A 17,778-nucleotide genomic window follows, 5' to 3' on the forward strand; every position below is an offset into this window, starting at 1 on the left:
ACATGCGGTGCCTCTCCTGCTCACCCCGCTCTGCACCGGGGAAGCCCAGATGGGCTCCTCCCCGCCCATCAGCTGTGGGCGCCGTGCCTCCCCGCCACCGACGCACGTGTCCCCAGGGCCGGCGGGAGGAGCGCGGTATGGGTGGCGGGGCGCCGTGCCCCGCTCTGCTGTCGCCCCAGCAGCGGGGACCCAAGTCATCCCTGTCCCCGTGTCTCCCCAGCGAAGCGGTACTGCAAGAACGCCAGCCCCAGCAGCAGCACCACCAGCAGCTACGCGCCCAGCAGCAGCAGCAACATGAGCTGTGGCGGGGGCAGCAGCGCCAGCAGCACGTGCAGCAAGAGCAGCTTCGACTACGCACACGACATGGAGGCGGCCCACATGGCTGCCACGGCCATCCTCAACCTGTCCACGCGCTGCCGCGAGATGCCGCAGAACCTGTCCACCAAGCCACAGGACCTGTGCACCGCGCGGGTACGCTCAGCGGGCAGGTGCCCCACCTGCCGGTCCCGGGGGAGCGTGCCCTCAAGCTCACGCCCCGTAGCACCAAGTCCCGAGACGACGGGTTTGTAAGCCAGGAGGACTTGTCAGTCCTGTTAGATAAGGAGAGTGCGGGGACCATCCTCGTTAGGATCCAGAGTCATATCTGTAAAGAGAGGACACCCAGTGCGTGCACGGTGCCTACTGCACAGACAGTAGGAAACTGAAGGAGCCGTGTGCCTGGAAGCCCCAACAGGAGGAGGGCGGGTGGCCCTGCTGTCAAATACAGGACTGTCCCCTGCTCCCAGCAGGTCGCTCAGTGTTGGGGAACAGAGAAAGTAGAAATCCACTTTTCGTTTGGACTGTCAGCCGTTCTGGCCAGCTCCCGTTCGTCCAGAAACCACCAAGATGCTGACAGGGCATGAGGGTTTGTGGAGGTCTCGCCACCCGGCTTCTCTGTAAATGGACTCCTTGCTCCGGTGAGAGCAGGACGGGGCGGTTAGAGCTGGAGGGAGCTGACCCGCCAGGGCCACTAGGGGGCCGGAGCCACGGGTGGCGCGAGGCCTGTGTGCCCAGGCAGACCTGGTCCGTCACCTCCTGTCCAGAAAACACAGGAGCTCTCTGCACTCCCAGCCCCGCCTGGACGTAGGCGCCATGAGCTCACAGCCCTGACAGTAGTTGTTAAAAGTAACTGATTTGTATGAATGGAGAAAGTTCAGTCATTTTACGTTTTGCAAATGCTTTCTTTTCTCTTAGTATTCGTATTCCTGGATTTTGGAGAAGTGTCAGGGGCATGCGATTTCCATGGTGATCAGGGCCCCTAAAATCCAAGGCTAGGATGGAAGGGCTTCTATGGCAAGGAGGAAAAAGAGAGCAACCCCTTCCCTTTTTTGTTCACTTTATTAAAGCTAAGACTGAGAGAATTAAGTCCAACATGATGCAGGCTAAATTAGTATGAGAGCTTGAAAGCAGGAGTGCTCCCTGACGGGAAGAGCTCAGGCAGAATAATGCTCTGCAATGTCTCAGGGTAACAGCCTGCACGGGGCTTTCGTTCCCGGCAGCTTCCCTCCGCTGTTACATCCAGAGGAGAGAGCTGCTAGACATTTGGGGAGGCAGCAGCTTTCACGCCAGCTCTGAAATCAGATTTTTGCTCGAGACGGTGTAATTCTCCGGGAGCAGCGGTGGAGGGCTGTTGGCAGGATTTCCTGCTTTGTCCTCCATGTGTCCTTCCTTGCCTCCCTCCTCCTGAGAGGCGAGCTCTGAAGACGTCTTCATCTGTGTGAAAGCATCATTAAAAAGAAAAAGAAAAAAAAAACACCTCACCCAGTACCTCTTTATTTTTTAAGCCAGTTGGCTCAATTGTAGGTTTGTGGAAACACAGAGTAGGTCAGACCGTAATCACTGCAGTAGGGGTACTTGAACTCTGATTGCACAGCCCCCTCCCTTAAAACAGAATATACTCTTCATCACAAGATTCCATGTTGGAAAATGAATTCTGGTTGCTCCTCCCTCACCCCTCCATGCCTCTGCTTTGTCTGTTTCCCTCCTCTCCCTGTCTTGCAGTATTCACATCAGTGAAACTGAAAGACGATTGTTAGGCATAAACACACATCTATCTCTGATCTCTTAAACGTTATTTGAGCTGGAACAGAATTGAGATTAGGCACTCGTTTGATTTTCTTCTAGAAGGGCTTATTTCTAAAAGCAGAGATGTATTGCAGAAAAAGGAAGATGAAGATGGATGATAAACACATGGTAGATGTGTGAGATAAACAGATAAGAGACAGATGGATGGACAGATTACCGGTCCCTAGTAGGGGAATAGATACATGCACCTGCCATCCAATGTTGTGGCCAAGTGTGGGCCAGCAGACATGTCCCTAAGCGCTGCTTCTGCTCCCCTCGGGAGCCCACACACGGGAGATCGCAGGAGGAATCCGCCTTTGGATTCTGCACTGGCTGAAGGCAGGGCTGCGGCTGGGGGTGGAGCTGCGTGCTTACCGTGTCTCTCTGTCCAGCAGAACCCTGACATGGAGGTGGATGAGAACGGGACTCTGGACCTCAGCATGAACAAGCCACGGCCACGGGAGAGCTGCTGCCCGGTCCTGACGCCCCTGGAGCCCATGTCCCCCCAGCAGCAGGCGGTGATGGGCAGCCGGTGCTTCCAGCTGGGAGAGGATGACTGCTGGGAGCTGCCCGTGGACTACACCAAGATGAAGCCTCGCAGGGCAGACGGGGGTGACACCACCGAGGTCCCTGTACGTCCCCCTCACCTGCCTGCTGGCTCGGGGCGTGGGGCCGGGCGTCTGTGGGCTCCCTCAGTATGACCTCAGCTGACTAGGGCTGACAACACACTTTGTGGACCACGGAGAGATTTGTCACTAACGCTGATTTGGTGAAACAAACCACAAACTCTTTTCAATGATGAATTTTATTTTCTAACAGGTGCATTTTGTTAACCAATGATTTCTCTAAGAAAATATGTAAACAGCAAGCCAGTCCACTTTTCTGGGTGACATATTGATATAATGCATGATTCTCCTTGCAGATAGGTAATTATAACGTCTTAAATACTTAAATGGTTAACTATGAGCTATTAATTAGCTAGCCATTTGAAGCTAAGGATAGTGTCTGTTCTCAGAGAAACCCAAAATATTCAGAAGACTATACTCCAGCCCTGAAAAAAATCATTTTAGTACTATCACCTAAATCTTTTTTGAGCACAATATTACCAAGCAACCTACTTCAAGAACATATTTTTGAAGTACAGATCTCCCCTGTGATCCAAAAATAGAGCTTTCCTATGGAAACTTTCGTAAGCCAAATGGCAAGATTAATTAATTTATACAGAAAATATCTTGAGCATTCCCAGACCCCAAAAATCACCTCAGGCTTTTCTGAACCTTAGGACACACCTTGCTCCTGGACGCACAAACAGCCTGAGATCAAGCCCAGATGCTCTCGGCCACAGCTCAGAGCTCAGGAGAGGGATGCTGAGAGGCTGAGCAGGGTTGCGGGGGCGGGGGCACGGCGGGGCCACTCTGGCCGCTCAGGGTGCACCTGCCGCTCCCACAGCTCACTGCAAAACCAGCACTGAATGCTGTTTGTGCTTCTTGCCTTTTTTTGTAAAAGCAAAAATCCTCTTTGGGTTTTTTTCTTAGCAAAAGCAGGTACTAAAGTAGGTCTTTCATAAGAGTGAAGTGGTGTGTCGTGAGCTTTCGAAAAGTGGGGGACACCTGTAGTTACAATGTTCACATTCCAGTTACTAAAATAGTTAAAATATCCTTTAGGTGAAGAAAAGAAATGAAGAGAAGGTTGTTCTTTATTGTACTGGCTTTTTCTCCAGTGTTCAGTTCTGGAAATTATGACATCTTCTTTATTCACTGAAAAATGAAAATCCTTTCTGAGTACAATAGAGAGACCACCATCAAAGCAATAGCTTTTTACAGAAACAAGGAAGTGCAGAAAAAGGGAACATTAGCTATTTGTAGGAATTGGCAGGAAAGGCACCTGGTTATAAGGCCATTACATCTTAAAGCCTATTATCTTTATTCTTCAAATTGATTTAAGTTTCCAGGCATTGCAAAAGAATAGAATCTGAGTGGCAAGGTAAATTCCAAAGTATTCTTTTCTCTCCTACAGTATTAAGTCACAGCTAGCAAATAAGGCATGGTGGTTGAGTCTCTGAATTTATTTTAATGAAAATTAAGCCCTCATAAATCGACAGAAGTATTTTCATCGTGCAGACTGTCCCAGAAGTAAGACCGGCTCTCCTGTATTCAGGAGACATGTCTGCTGAGTATTGCCATCTATAGGAACTTCTTAGTTACTGCACTGGGATCCACTTACGCAGACGTAGACACTTCCTATTAAAGAAGAAAATCCTGCAAAAGAATAGTTGAGAACTACAGCATGAATCTCAGATGGTCCTCCCTTGCCGTGGGCCCTAACGCACAGATGCAGAATGCTCACCAGTGGTTGGTAAAAGCCTTGCTCTAAATGCCTCTAGGGTTAGGGTTTAAGCTTTGCAGGTCAGTGTTGGATAAGAGTGTCTTAACAGTGCTTGCTGGACACTGAATGAAAAAGGCTAACTAGGAAATGCTGTCTCTGGTTTCCGTTTATAAGTACCCCAACAGAAATGTTGAATAAGGCCCTGCCACTGACAGGTATGAATTTAGAAGTTCAGAGCAGTTGATTAGAAACTAAGGTCTGCTCCGAAAAAATGCTCTTTGAACAGAGTCCAGCTTTGCACTTTCAGAAGGGGCCTCACCAGGACAAAGATGTGGAGTGATTTTCAAGGCACAGTCTTTTGGAAGAGGAGGGAAGCGCAGAGGCGGCCGGCCCCACTGGAGGCCGCGTCTGTGGTCTGTGTGCGGCGCTGTCACCTGGGCGGCCCTGAAGCTATGTTTTGCCTGCAGCCGGAAGACTTGGACCCATTCCAGGACGCTCTGGAGGAGAGAAGGTACCCAGGAGAGGTGACCATCCCCAGCCCCAAGCCCAAGTACCCCCAGTGCAAGGAGAGCAAGAAGGACTTAATAACGTAAGCATAACTCGAGGTGAAACGGCTACTCTTCCTAACTGTCCCTTTCTTTGGCTTATTTTTAAAAACCGATCTGTACATGCCTTGCCGTTTGAGCATGCGACGTTCGCAGCACATAAATGTCTCAAGCTGCCAGTTCAGCGGAGCGGGAGGCCGCGTGGCTCGCCTGCTCCCGGGACGCTCTGTGTGATGGAGACGCCTTTGCCATATGTGGTCGTGCGTTTTGCAGCTTCCCCTCAGGGCACCCAAATCCCCTCGCAGACATTGCAGCTAAACTGGAAACAATGAAACTTTCTTAAAGTTTTTCTTTTTTTTTAAACATACTTACTATTTTGGCTGTTTTTGTTTTTGTTTGGTGGCAGATGTCCAACACCAAGGTGTGATGGGAGTGGTCATGTGACTGGTAATTACGCCTCACATAGAAGGTGTGACTTCATTTTTCTCATGGTGGATTCTGTCTTCTCAATTTATTGTTTTCAGCTTACCTCAACGATGCTGTCAAAGTGCAAACGTCGACTTACGTGTCAACCCGCCAAGTGCTCTATGTTGACCTATGAACGCATGCTAACATACGTGTTGTATAGTGTCTTTTATATGCAAGTAAACTACCACAATTTGGAACATTCTTCAACATTGAAACCAAAAAGCACAAATACTTTTATATTATTTTCAAAAGTTGTTTATTAACAGACACATCTTCAAAGAAGAAAGTTAATTAAACAAAAAAAAAAATTCAATATACAGCACTTGCCCCATCGCTTTCTGCATTAAACTTTTTAGTTTCAGTTGTATGTTGTGTTTGTCCGGGAGCATAAGCCGGTGGGGCGGCACTCACCTGACTCTTCTGGCCTGTCTTACAGTCTGTCGGGCTGCCCCCTCGCCGACAGAAGCATCCGGAGCATGCTGGCCACCAGCTCGCAAGAACTCAAGTAAGATTTCATGACAATCATTCTTCTAAAGATCTGTTCACCTAGTCGTAACAAAATGGAGGTGTCATGTGTAGACACAAGTGTCTTTAAACAAACCGGCTGTGCACACGGTGCCTCGACAGCACACATGACTGGGTCCTTGGGACGTCAGCCACCTTTCCGGACAGTCTCTCTGCCTCTTCCCTCTCCTTTGTCTCTAGTGCTTTCATGCCATAGCCTTTCTATCCTGAATTTTCTAAAGCCTCAGTAGTTTCTGTCCTGATACACCTGATACATGCACACGGAAGGGAAGTTGGACAGAGGTACTCAAACTTTCAGGTAGTGATTGCAACCTAAAAAGTGAAAAATCGATTTTTTAGAAGTCATTGGTTCATATGATTATTTAAAACATGGGCATTTAAATAGCACTAATGACAAAAACTCACCACGATAATAGCTAATTCCCTAAGCGTGTTGTGGTCATAGTTGCAAATACTCTAGGACAGCATCTACTCACGTTCACTGTTCACTGATGGGTACAGTCAGGCGCTCACCAGCACTCAGACACACCTCCCTCTAGCTGTCTGCTCTCCCGCTCCCCTATGCCTATAACATTTTCTATATTTTAAGCATAAATCTGATCACTTACATTTATATCATCAGACTAAGGTTTTTTTTCTTTGTATATATAGAACCACATTCAGTTCCTACGTGGGTTTTGGAAGGAGTCAGTACCAGTCCTAGAAAGCGCATGAAAGCCTTCGGTGCTCTAGTCAGAGGAGACATAGGGTGTGTATCAGGGAAGAAGGGCGAGACCTGAAAGTAGTTTCACAACAGAATGAGAACCAAGAGCCCCAAATAATTATTTTTTAATTACCTGATGTATTATAAATATCACGCCCAACTGCTTGGCTTCCATTTTGTTTGGAAACTGCTTTATTACCAATGTAGAAAAAAATGCTCCTTGGAGACCCGATTGGATTCCTTTCCCAAGGATTCCACCCCACATCCCATCCCACTGCGATAGACCAGGGCTGTCTCCGAGTATAGGGTTCTGTTTCATATCATGTCATTTTTTACAGGATCCCTGTCCAAGGCCCTAGTGCCATAGATCACCTGCTCATGTTCAGTGACCTCCTGAACTAGCCCTTCCATCACAAGACTCTTGGCGTTTTCTTCATGGCGTGTAAACACCCGGAGGGCTTCCTCTTACTTAACGGTTTTAAAGTCTATAGTGTCATCCATGCGGTGCCTAATGGACAAATAGCTTTTAGAACCTCAAAACGGATGGACTTAGCAAGAACAACTCAACCCACTTTGTTAAGACATCTTTTTTCATGGCTTAAAACCATACTTCCCTCATGATCAAAACGTGATTAACTGCACTTGGAACGTGGCCAACACATCAGACCGTGCCAACTTCCCTTTGAATTTCTTGATGAGGAATGCTTTGCAAAAGCTTGACATATATCCAGTTCCAGCAGGCCAGTTGTCAACAAGAAATAGCCTTTGTACAACTGCTATCTAGGACTGATTCTCACTGGTTAGCATCTCAACACCCCAGAGACCAGAGTAGTTTTCTGAGGGGTCTAGTTGTTGCTGGTTTTCATCTCTTGACTTTGGGCTTAGAAGGTTATGTTGACCTGAAGTTCTGAGCAGAGCCTCCACTTCTCCAGGTCCAGCACTTTCTTCTTCATTCCTTTCATCTTGGAAGGTGGTGTGATGGTCCTCGCCATCCGCATCTTCAGAGGGAGGTGGTTGGCCTTCACATCCTCCAGGGCAGTGCTGGAGGGGTCCATTCTCTCCATCGTGTCTCTTCCTGGATGGGAGACTTTATCTTCAGAGAGGGATGGCCTTTTCCTAATCATGTTTGATCTAAAAGCCGTACTCATTTATAAACTTGTCTTTGCAACAAGTAAATCCCATTTTGATCCTTTCAGAGCAATCTAAACTTGACCAATTTTCTGAAATGGTCCATTTTTGTTGGTGAAGCTTCGAAACTATGGGTTCCAATTAAATGTCTGCTATAAAAAGTCTAATATTTAAATGACTGATTTTTGCTTGATAAGTCTTTCTAAATGGAGGAAACCATAGATTACAACATTTGTTTTCCTTTAACCTCTTGATTGATGAGACCCCTCTATTCATTACCTTTAATCTCAAAGGCCTTGTAGGTGGTTTTTCTTGCATGGGATCATAGGTTCATCCCATAAAGATCTACAGCTGCTTTCTCTAGAGTCATCACCCATGTGCCCTTATCAATAGACCGTTCTCAGAGTTTGGCCAATCCCTGCAGCAACAGCAGTTTACGTGACAGACAGAGTGACATCACACCATCCATTGTAGGTGAACAATTTCTACTTCTTCATAAAGACGTATTAGACAGGGGGTCCCAATAACCTCCAAAAAATTCTCTATGATGGAATTTTCTGGAAATGTTCCTCTTGTCACATTTGACACTGGATTTCGATAGTTGGCCATTAACAGGACATTCTTGATCATGGAAAGATGAGTTGTGCCAGATAAGCTCTTGGTCTTGGATCCTCAAACCTCTTAAACTTCCTGAGATAACACTTTGCTCCGATCTTATCCGGGAAAGCACATTTGGAATGTTCTTAAAAAGAAGTGGATAATTTTATGTCTAATTATGTACAATATGTAAACTGAAAATGTATTAAAATTTAATGTGTACATGAATACAATTCAAACTCTGGAGCTACCGCGTTCCCTGGCCCATCTGGTGTAGACAACATGGTTCAGTGGCTCAGGAGGGAAGGGGGAGGCAGTTCAGGAAAGCCCGCGCAGCGTGCAGACCCTTTCGGGTTGATGTGCCATGTGTCACATACATGTCCTGTGAACCTTCCTACCCTGCACCCTGCGGATTCCTGGCCATGACACTCACTGAGACCCCAGGCCAAAAAAACTGGGGGGGGGGCAGTGGATAGAATTGTTCAAATTAAAATGATTTTTTAGTAAGAACTCCGCCTAATAAGAGCTTTGACTCTGAAGGGAAGTTTCTTCTCTAAACATTTTGTTTGCTAAGATTACCTAAAAGGAGCAGCGGGAAAGAGCTTGCCAGTCACCTCACATGGTTGTCATCCTCTTTTTTGAGAAACTGCGTCCTCCCGCCAGGAGCTCTCCTGCTTCCAGATGCGCCATCGCTGTCGACACGGGCATGATGTAGGTGCTTTAGCCATCTGAGGCTCCAATTTAAGCCAAATCAGAACCGATTTCAATCAGAGGCAATTAGCTCTAAAAACGGGCCCCCAAATTGGCTTCCATTTATACTTTGGTTGGCCAAATTTAGATACCTCGTTATTATTCGGCTCTTTATCGTACCCAGCCGCGGTTCCTGCTGCTAGTGAGCTGCGTGCAGGGAAAGGATCGTGGAGGACTTCTCTACCTTTACTTCTTGACGTTTGAACTTGGGAGTCATCACCACGGGGGCGGTGGGGGCACGACGTTTGGGCTCTCTGCCCCTTAGAGAGTTTTCCTATGGATTCTGTAACCTCGAGGCATCTGTCCTAGGCATTTTCACCTGAGACATAGAGGAATTTTAGCTACAGATACCATAAAACTTTTTTTTTCCAACTTGGCTACATTTATTTAAATCAAAGAATTAAAATTTGACCTTGGTCCCCGATATTACTTTGCTCTAAAAGCTACTTGTTTCTAGAATTTGCTAGGGCTTAGTTTGCAAGGCAGCGGGAGGATTATTTATCAGGATCTCGTGGAGCTGGCTCATCCTGCCGCCTCTGTTGTTCACCATGCAGGAAGGTCACCCACGTCCACCGCGCACCAGTTCTTAGACGTAATCCTCATTTCTATAATCTCTCGCCTTCGTGGTTTACAATAGTAAATCCACAGGCCTTGGTGAATTACAGCCGCCCTCAACTTGGGCCTGGTTCCTTTAGCGGAGGGCACGCTTCCTTATCCGGAGGGGTGGTGACCACTGCGTGCGTCCAGCTTCTCGGTGACGGGAGGGACTGTGGGATGGTGGCCTCCACGATGGGGGGAGGCAGGTCAGACACCATCTTCCCCTTCAAAGAATGCTCGCAGGACCCCTTGTTTCTGTTCTCAAACTCACTCTTGTGCACCGGTCCCGGCAGCTGAGAACTCGGGTGTGGGGGCTGGAATGGGTGTGGCTGGGAAGCGGGTGCGGGGGTCACTCGGAGGGTGACTGGCAGTTTACGAGGGGCCTCTGCACACACTGTCTCCTCAGAGAGAAGTGCGGGAAGGGTTAGGCCCATTTCCCGGGTGTGGACACTGAGGGATGGGTGGTTAGGCGGTAGAGCCATGGGCTGTGAGGGGCGGTGACGACTCTGGGACCGAGGGCCCTCTCCACATAGCACTGCACCTCTGGAGATGAGCAGCGGTGTGCGTGAGCCTTGGTGGTGGAGGGTGGATGGCTGTGTTGCCGACAGCCAGACACACAGTAGCTCTCCCATCCCGAGGCTCCCAGGATGCAGTGTTTGCTCACAGCCCAGCTGGGGTTGTGCGGGCGATGGGCTAGGGACCACTAGCCCATGTCCCCCAACGGCCCCCAGACAACCTACCCAGCACTTCGGGTGCAACAACCATGGAAGGTTTACGAGGTCTGCTCCACAGCATGTTTTTAAAATACCCTAAGAAATACGTTGTGTTACACATAGATTTTCTATTTAACCATAATAAGTAGGACTGATTTAAAATAACTTAAATACAAGAAATACAGGTAAGCACAGTAAAGCTAAACTTCTAAAATGAGAATGTTTGAGGATGGCTCCAGTCAACATACAAGCACACAACACACATGGGTGAACACACACTGATGAACATACACACAGATGAACACACAGGGATGAACATACACACAGATGACACACACATGGACGAACACGTGGGTGAACACACACATGAACACGTGGATGAACATACACACGGATGAACACATGTGAATGAACACACACTGATGAACAACACACATGGGTGAACACACACTGATGAACATACACACAGATGAACACACAGGGATGAACATACACACGGATGGACACAACAGTGGGCTGAACTGTGCGACGTGAAGCATCACAGATGGTGACACGATGGCTATGCAAATGTTATGTGATGAAATGAGGGATGAATGCAACATGGCACTAGAAGAGCATGTGCACATAGGGTGAACATCTGACATGGGTGAACACACACATGGATGAACACACAGATGAACACACATGTAAATGAACACACTGATGAACATACACGTGGATGAACACACATGGGTGAACACATGGGTGAACACACATGGGTGAACACACACATGGATGAACACACAGATGAACGCATATGTAAATGAACACACACTGATGAACATACACGTGGATGAACACACATGGACGAACACGTGGGTGAACACATACAGATGAACACACATGTGAATGAACACACACTGATGAGCACACACATGGACGAACACATGGGTGAACACACAGATGAACACATGGATGAACATACACACAGATGAACACGCATGTGAATGAACACACTGATGAACACACACATGGACGAACACATGGGTGAACACACACAGATGAACACATGGATGAACATACACACAGATGAACACATGTGAATGAACACACACTGATGAACACACATGGATGAACACATGGGTGAACACACACAGATGAACACATGGATGAACATACACACAGATGAACACACATGTGAATGAACACACACTGATGAACACATGGGTGAACACACACAGATGAACACATGGATGAACATACACACAGATGAACACATATGTGAATGAACACACACTGATGAACACACACATGGACGAACACATGGGTGAACACACAGATGAACACATGGATGAACATACACACAGATGAACACGCATGTGAATGAACACACACTGATGAACACACACATGGACGAACACATGGGTGAACACACACAGATGAACACATGGATGAACATACACACAGATGAACACATGTGAATGAACACACACTGATGAACACACATGGATGAACACATGGGTGAACACACACAGATGAACACATGGATGAACATACACACAGATGAACACACATGTGAATGAACACACACTGATGAACACATATGGACGAACACATGGGTGAACACACAGATGAACACATGGATGAACATACACACAGATGAACACACATGTGAATGAACACACACTGATGAACACACATATGGACGAACACATGGGTGAACACACACAGATGAACACACTTGAATGAACATACAGGTATGAACACACACAGATTACAGGCAAAGGCAGGTGTGCTACTCAGGTCCCGGCTCACGGAGACGCTCCTGTACAGGGAAGGGTAACCAGAAAAGCCTTTGCTTCCCTCTGTCTCTGGAGCCCTGACGCCACCCCAGTGAGCCCTGCGCTGACCTGTGTGCTCTGCTGGCGGCTGGTCTAGCTCAGGCCCTGCGATGAGCCCCCCTCCTGGGGGTCAGCATTACACCCCCATTACTAAGCAGGTGTCCCAGGTGTTCAGATTTGGGATTACATTTCAGCAACTTCACCTCACTATATCCACACACAAACCAACCAAAAACAAAACCAAAAGCAAACTTCAGCATCTCCTTCACTTTGTGAAGTGACCTGTGCTTTCCACAAGCACAGGTGGGGTCCCCCAGCGGCGTGTGACCCGCGGGCTGGGTGTTCTGTTCTTCGCCCGTGTGTGCTCCATTGTCTTTCAAGTTGTGGTGCAGGTCACAGAAAAATTCAGGGTCAAAAATCAGGCTTAGGTCATCAAAGAAAGGTCGCAGGTGTAGATTTAAGTTTAATAATCTAGACACCCTGTTTTTCACGAGTAAGTTCTCTGTGAAAAATACAGTAAAGAGCAGAGTCCAGTCAGAGGGAGCACCGTTAATCCCCTGGGCCTCAGGGTCCTCGCCCGTGGGATGGGACGGCCCCGGGAGCAGGCGTAGGAGACATTCAGTAAGTGTTATTATCGACACCACCACCACACACAAATCCCACAGCTCTTTTTAAAATGTCGGATTTTGTGAAAAGATTAATCAGAATTCAGAGGCGAATGTACAGTTAATTGAACATTTACTGAATGACTTTATCCGTTACTTTTTATGATGTCCTGGAAATACGAACTTTAATTCACTCCAGTATCAGCAAGCCTCTCGCGTAGGACGACTTCACGCGTCCTTGAATCCAAATGGGAAAAGGTCCTGCCGGCCGTGCCGTGAGGGGCCTTGGGGAGCCAGTCCCGCCAGCCGTGCTGGTGAGGGGGTCTGGGGAGCCAGCCATGCTGGTCCTGCCGGTGAGGGGGTCTGGGGGGCCGGTCCACAGCCTATGGGACTTGTGCACTGCTTACTCACTGGTGTGTCCCTACAGGATGTGTGTGTGTTGCATTCAGTTGTCACACTCTGGTGTTTAATGCACACGCCGAGGCGACCCCGCACACACCTCTGCTCGCGTCCCGCGGCCCTTCGGAGGGGGCAGTCTGGACTCTCCCTGAGTCTCTGGTGGACGCACAAACTGTGATCTTTTCAGGGAAACCATGAGCCGCGCTGTTTGTTCAGTCATTTATTTGTTGACAAACCTGTAATCAGTGTCTGTCCTCTAGGAACTCACAGTTGGTCTTTTAAGACAGACCAAAAAGAGAAGGAAAGCCTTCCATCCAGAGCATTCAGGTGGGAGGGGAGCAAAGAGGAGACACGGGTGGAGGGGGCAGAGACGGCAGGGAGGGCGCTTGGAGCCGCGGATGTGGGACAGAGCGAGCGCGGGGCAGAGGGCCGGCTCGGACAGCAGCAGGAACTGCGGGCAGCAAACCCCGCTCTGGGAGGGGCAGCACCCTTCGTAGTAACGAGAGGCCGGTGCCTTGTGTGGATCGGCGCGCACGTTTCGTTTTGCCATCTACCTGCGTGGTCTGCTGTCCTGCTGGCTGCAAGGAGTTGGCGATGGCCGTGGTGTGTTTGACCAAAGTCAGAACCCCTGCATCCTTCCTGGGGTAGGGATGGTGACATGCAAGGTCATCAGGACCGGCTTTGAGGTTTTTATGTGTTTCCTTGTGACAAACCTGGGGAATATTTCTCCAGAATAAGCCCATGAGGAAGGTTTTTTCCTACGAAATTTTTCTTAGCATTGCATTCCCCCGTCTTGAAATGATGACACATTTCATGAGACATCAGAAAGCACTGAATGATACCGCCTATTTCTGAACAAAGAGTAATTTGTCATCTAATCAAAGATAAAATACAAACTGTTCAAAAATTATCCTTTGAACAAATGTATGTTTTTACCTCTGGATTAGTTACTTCTCTTTATAAAATACACAGCACATTTGGAACATATGAAGAAAGGAAAAATTATTTTCCATATTATTTTTAATATTGCAGTTTTAAAGGTATTTTAAATATAGATGCGCATATGTGTATGTATAGTATGTTATTAACGTATTCACACATACATGTTGTGAATGTATATATGTTGTTGTTGTCTGTGTTGTGAAGCTAGACACGTTTCCTTTTATGAAGCACATCAAGTCATCGGAGTCCTCTTCGTATGCTCCATGTAGTCGAATTTGGCCTCTTGTCATTATTGCGAATTTGGTTCCATTTTCATCTCATCCCTGGATCCCCTGGGTGATTCTGAGTGAGAACCCCCACTTCAGCCTCACGGGACCCCCACATTGGTGCCAGACCCCCAGACCCTGAGCTGAATGAGAAGCCAGCTTCTTTGGGGAAAACCTCTGGCTGAGAAAGACTAGGTTACATCGGCCTTTAATTGTAAATTTGAGGTTTTATTTCAGTAAACACTTCACTAATTTATAGTTCCCTGGAGCAAAATGAACAAAATTGGAAATAAAGTAGATGTTCCCTTTGGGAAATTATTGACAAGGATTTTGGAGGACATTTTTTTTCCTGGCAATTTTAGGAGAGAGAACCACTGTCTTCGTTTCTTTCTTGCTCAGAAAGACAGGCTTTGAGGGGCTGATGGGGCGGCGAGGCGGGACCAGAACATCTCACAACCTCATCGGTCTAACTCTTCATTACAAAACATGATCTGTGATCTTCCAGGAGGGACAGTTCAAGGGGAACCACATCTCGTCTCTTATATTCTTCAGTTGTGGTTTTATAGGAAGAGCCAGTCCCTGGCACGAGTGAATTCCATTTTGTCATCTATATGGTGGAAGTCCCCAGGTGCTACCGGGGCTTCGTGGTTTTCTCTACCGGCAGTTAAGAAACAGAGATATGCTCTCTGCCTTCAAAGAGAGTCCATGAACCCTGGAACAGTGTAAGACGTGAGGAATCTCAGTCTTACCTGGTTTCTTTTTTAAGAAAAGAACATTCAGTGCAAATAGTTTCTAAAAATCAAAACAAAAACGTAATTTGGCTTTATGAACGAGTATTCCAGGCCTGCCCAGCAGAACTCTTTGGGGCGATGGAAATGTTCTAGACCTGCACTGTCCACCGTGGCAGCCAAGCCACACGCTCCTCCTGGGCGCTGGCACGCGCCTCTGTGGCCAGGGAAATGGACTCTCAGTGGTGTTCAGCTTGTTAATTGTAATGTAAATAGTCACAGGCATCCAGGGGATGTCCGTATTGGAAAGTGCTACAGAGCACCGCAGTCTCCAGTTATATCGTTCTTTACACATATTTTCACCATATTCTAATAAACACTCAGGAATATTTTATTCCTACAACTGAAAAGCTTACGATTTTTTTAGCATCTGGTTACTCAACATTTTTGTTTGATTATTAAGCCATAGACAAGTGGGGTAACCTTTTTATATTGACATACAGACATCTTTTAAAATCTAATGCCACGTGTAGACCGATGAAAACTCAATATGATATAAATTTTGCAAGGTGACTCTTTTCAGAATATCTGCACCCTGTATGGACCTCAGTGTTTGGGGCGATTAGAGTAGCATTCATCGTAAGTTAGTAGAAAGTATGTTATGTTCTTTTAAAAATGTATTCAACTTTATTATTTTCAAACTTTTACAGAAATTCAAATTTGATCAAGCAGGTGTTATCAAAAGATGAGATGCTTAGGCTACCTTCTTTGGTGACTAAATAAACCTGGCTTATAATTAGCATACAGATTATTAATATTTGGGGCTTTAAAGTTGTTAGAAGCCTGTTTGTCATTAGTGTCTTAAATATTTCTCCTTCAAGCTTGCTTATGCCATTAATTAGCCTGCCTATAGCGAAGAGCTTGCTACATGGAGGTGAGCTCCAGCCCTTCCCTTGTTCCAATTATCGCTAGCGTCTGTTTTCTGAAGATGTCATTATCATGCACTTTCCACAATCCAGGACTCAGATAGGGAACTTGTACTAGCGAGTCTTCATTCTCGGGGCCAACAGAGAGCCCTCCGTCTCTGCTTTCATGCTCCAGGGCATGGGACCTTGTGCCCTGGATGTGCTCCCTTCCTGCTCAGGGTCCCCATGCGGGGGTGGCAATGGCTATTTCTCACTCCCCTGGTGTGTGTTCTTCGCCTTATCCTTCTGCGGTCACATACTAGTGATATTTGTGACATATATTTTCATTCTCTTAAGAGAAAAATACACGTGATGTATGAACTCTTGGAGCACGTGTGTGCTCTTATCAAAGAGGGGACAAACGTGCTCTTAACAAGACTAGGAATTTTTAAATATAAGCCTCCGAAACTGAAAAAGTAGGGAAAAGAAATATTACTTGTCCATCATCTCTCTACTGCTTTATCAATCACAGTCGGCCTGTGAGCTTGAAGCCCGTTCTTCTGTTGAGCGTGTGGGTCGGGTCCTCCTGCTTCAATAGCTGCATCGCGCTTCTGGAGTGGGGAGGCGTTTCTATAGCTTCCATTCAACAGACAAAACAACAGCAAAGCCCCGGCCCCGCAGACAGACAGACACTGCGCAGCCCACCAGGGTGCACTCCCCTGCGAGCTGGGACAAGGGCAGACCCTCCCAGAGCGAAATCAGCACCACACACGGGTTGGAGATGTGAAGGCGCCTTGTAAATGGGATGGTGTAATCCACAGGTGTGTACTTTATTGTATAGAAATAATAATGCGAGGATTCTTATCTAAGCTTTGAGAAATGACAGCAGGCCAAGGTCTCGTGTTGTCCGCTGTGATCTGCTTATAGACCCCTGCGGCGTGGGAGCACGACTCTAGTCCCGGCACGTAGCCAACAGACCAAGTCCCCACCCTCTGGTGCTGATACCCAGGGAGAGAGCAGGGGCACAGCCCCTACACACTTAGGGAGCCCCAGGCAGGTCAGAGGAGGAGCTGCTGGAGGAAAGTTCTGGAGTGTGAATGGAGTAGCAGCAGGGGGCAAACCCCACAAGGGCTCCTAGGACCTGGCAGGACTCCGCTCTCCATTCTGAGTAGGAGGGGCTCCCAGCAGTGGCAGCACGTGACGTGTGCTCACAGTCCATCCCGTTGCGTTTAGACACGCCTGCAGCAAGGCAGAAGCGCAGGGAGGGCTGCCGGGGGTCTTGATGACGGGCTGGGTTGGAGGTAATGCGTCAGTCCCAGTCAAGAGGATGGGGAGGAGGAGGAGAGGATGGATGAGGAGGATGGATGGGAAGGATGGGAGAAGGACAGGAAGCAGCCAGATTCTGCATGTTTTGTTAGCGGAACAGCAGGATTTACAGGAGGAATAGGACACAGGTTGAGGTCATGAGCGTGGGTGTGAGACCCACCCACAGGTGCCCAGCAGCTGCCCTCTCCTGAAACGGGGCAGCTGCAGGAGAGGCGATTCTCAGGGGACATGGGGGTGTGCCGAGTGGCAATTGTGTCTGAGGGGCCGACTGGGTGCCCCTGTGGGGTGTGGACATTTGCATGTCCCTGGGGCCCTGAGTCCAGAGGTCTTCCA

At 47.8% G+C, this 17,778-nt stretch overlaps 1 protein-coding gene across 4 annotated transcripts in view; it reads left to right on the forward strand.

The window, feature by feature from the left end:
* MYT1L (myelin transcription factor 1 like) overlaps positions 1 to 17,778 on the forward strand; it is a 137,915-nt gene that overhangs the window by 68,955 nt on the left and 51,182 nt on the right. For all 4 annotated transcript variants that reach the window (XM_040622863.1, XM_040622864.1, XM_040622862.1 and 1 more), the window contains exons 11-14: positions 221 to 471; positions 2,499 to 2,735; positions 4,896 to 5,017; positions 5,878 to 5,946. In XM_040622863.1, coding sequence (XP_040478797.1) covers positions 221 to 471; positions 2,499 to 2,735; positions 4,896 to 5,017; positions 5,878 to 5,946 — 679 coding nt within the window. The remainder of the gene's footprint in view (positions 1 to 220; positions 472 to 2,498; positions 2,736 to 4,895; positions 5,018 to 5,877; positions 5,947 to 17,778) is intronic.

The sequence above is a fragment of the Ursus maritimus genome, unplaced genomic scaffold (assembly GCF_017311325.1).
Source record: "Ursus maritimus isolate PB19 unplaced genomic scaffold, ASM1731132v1 scaffold_6, whole genome shotgun sequence".
Classification (NCBI taxonomy): domain Eukaryota; kingdom Metazoa; phylum Chordata; class Mammalia; order Carnivora; family Ursidae; genus Ursus; species Ursus maritimus.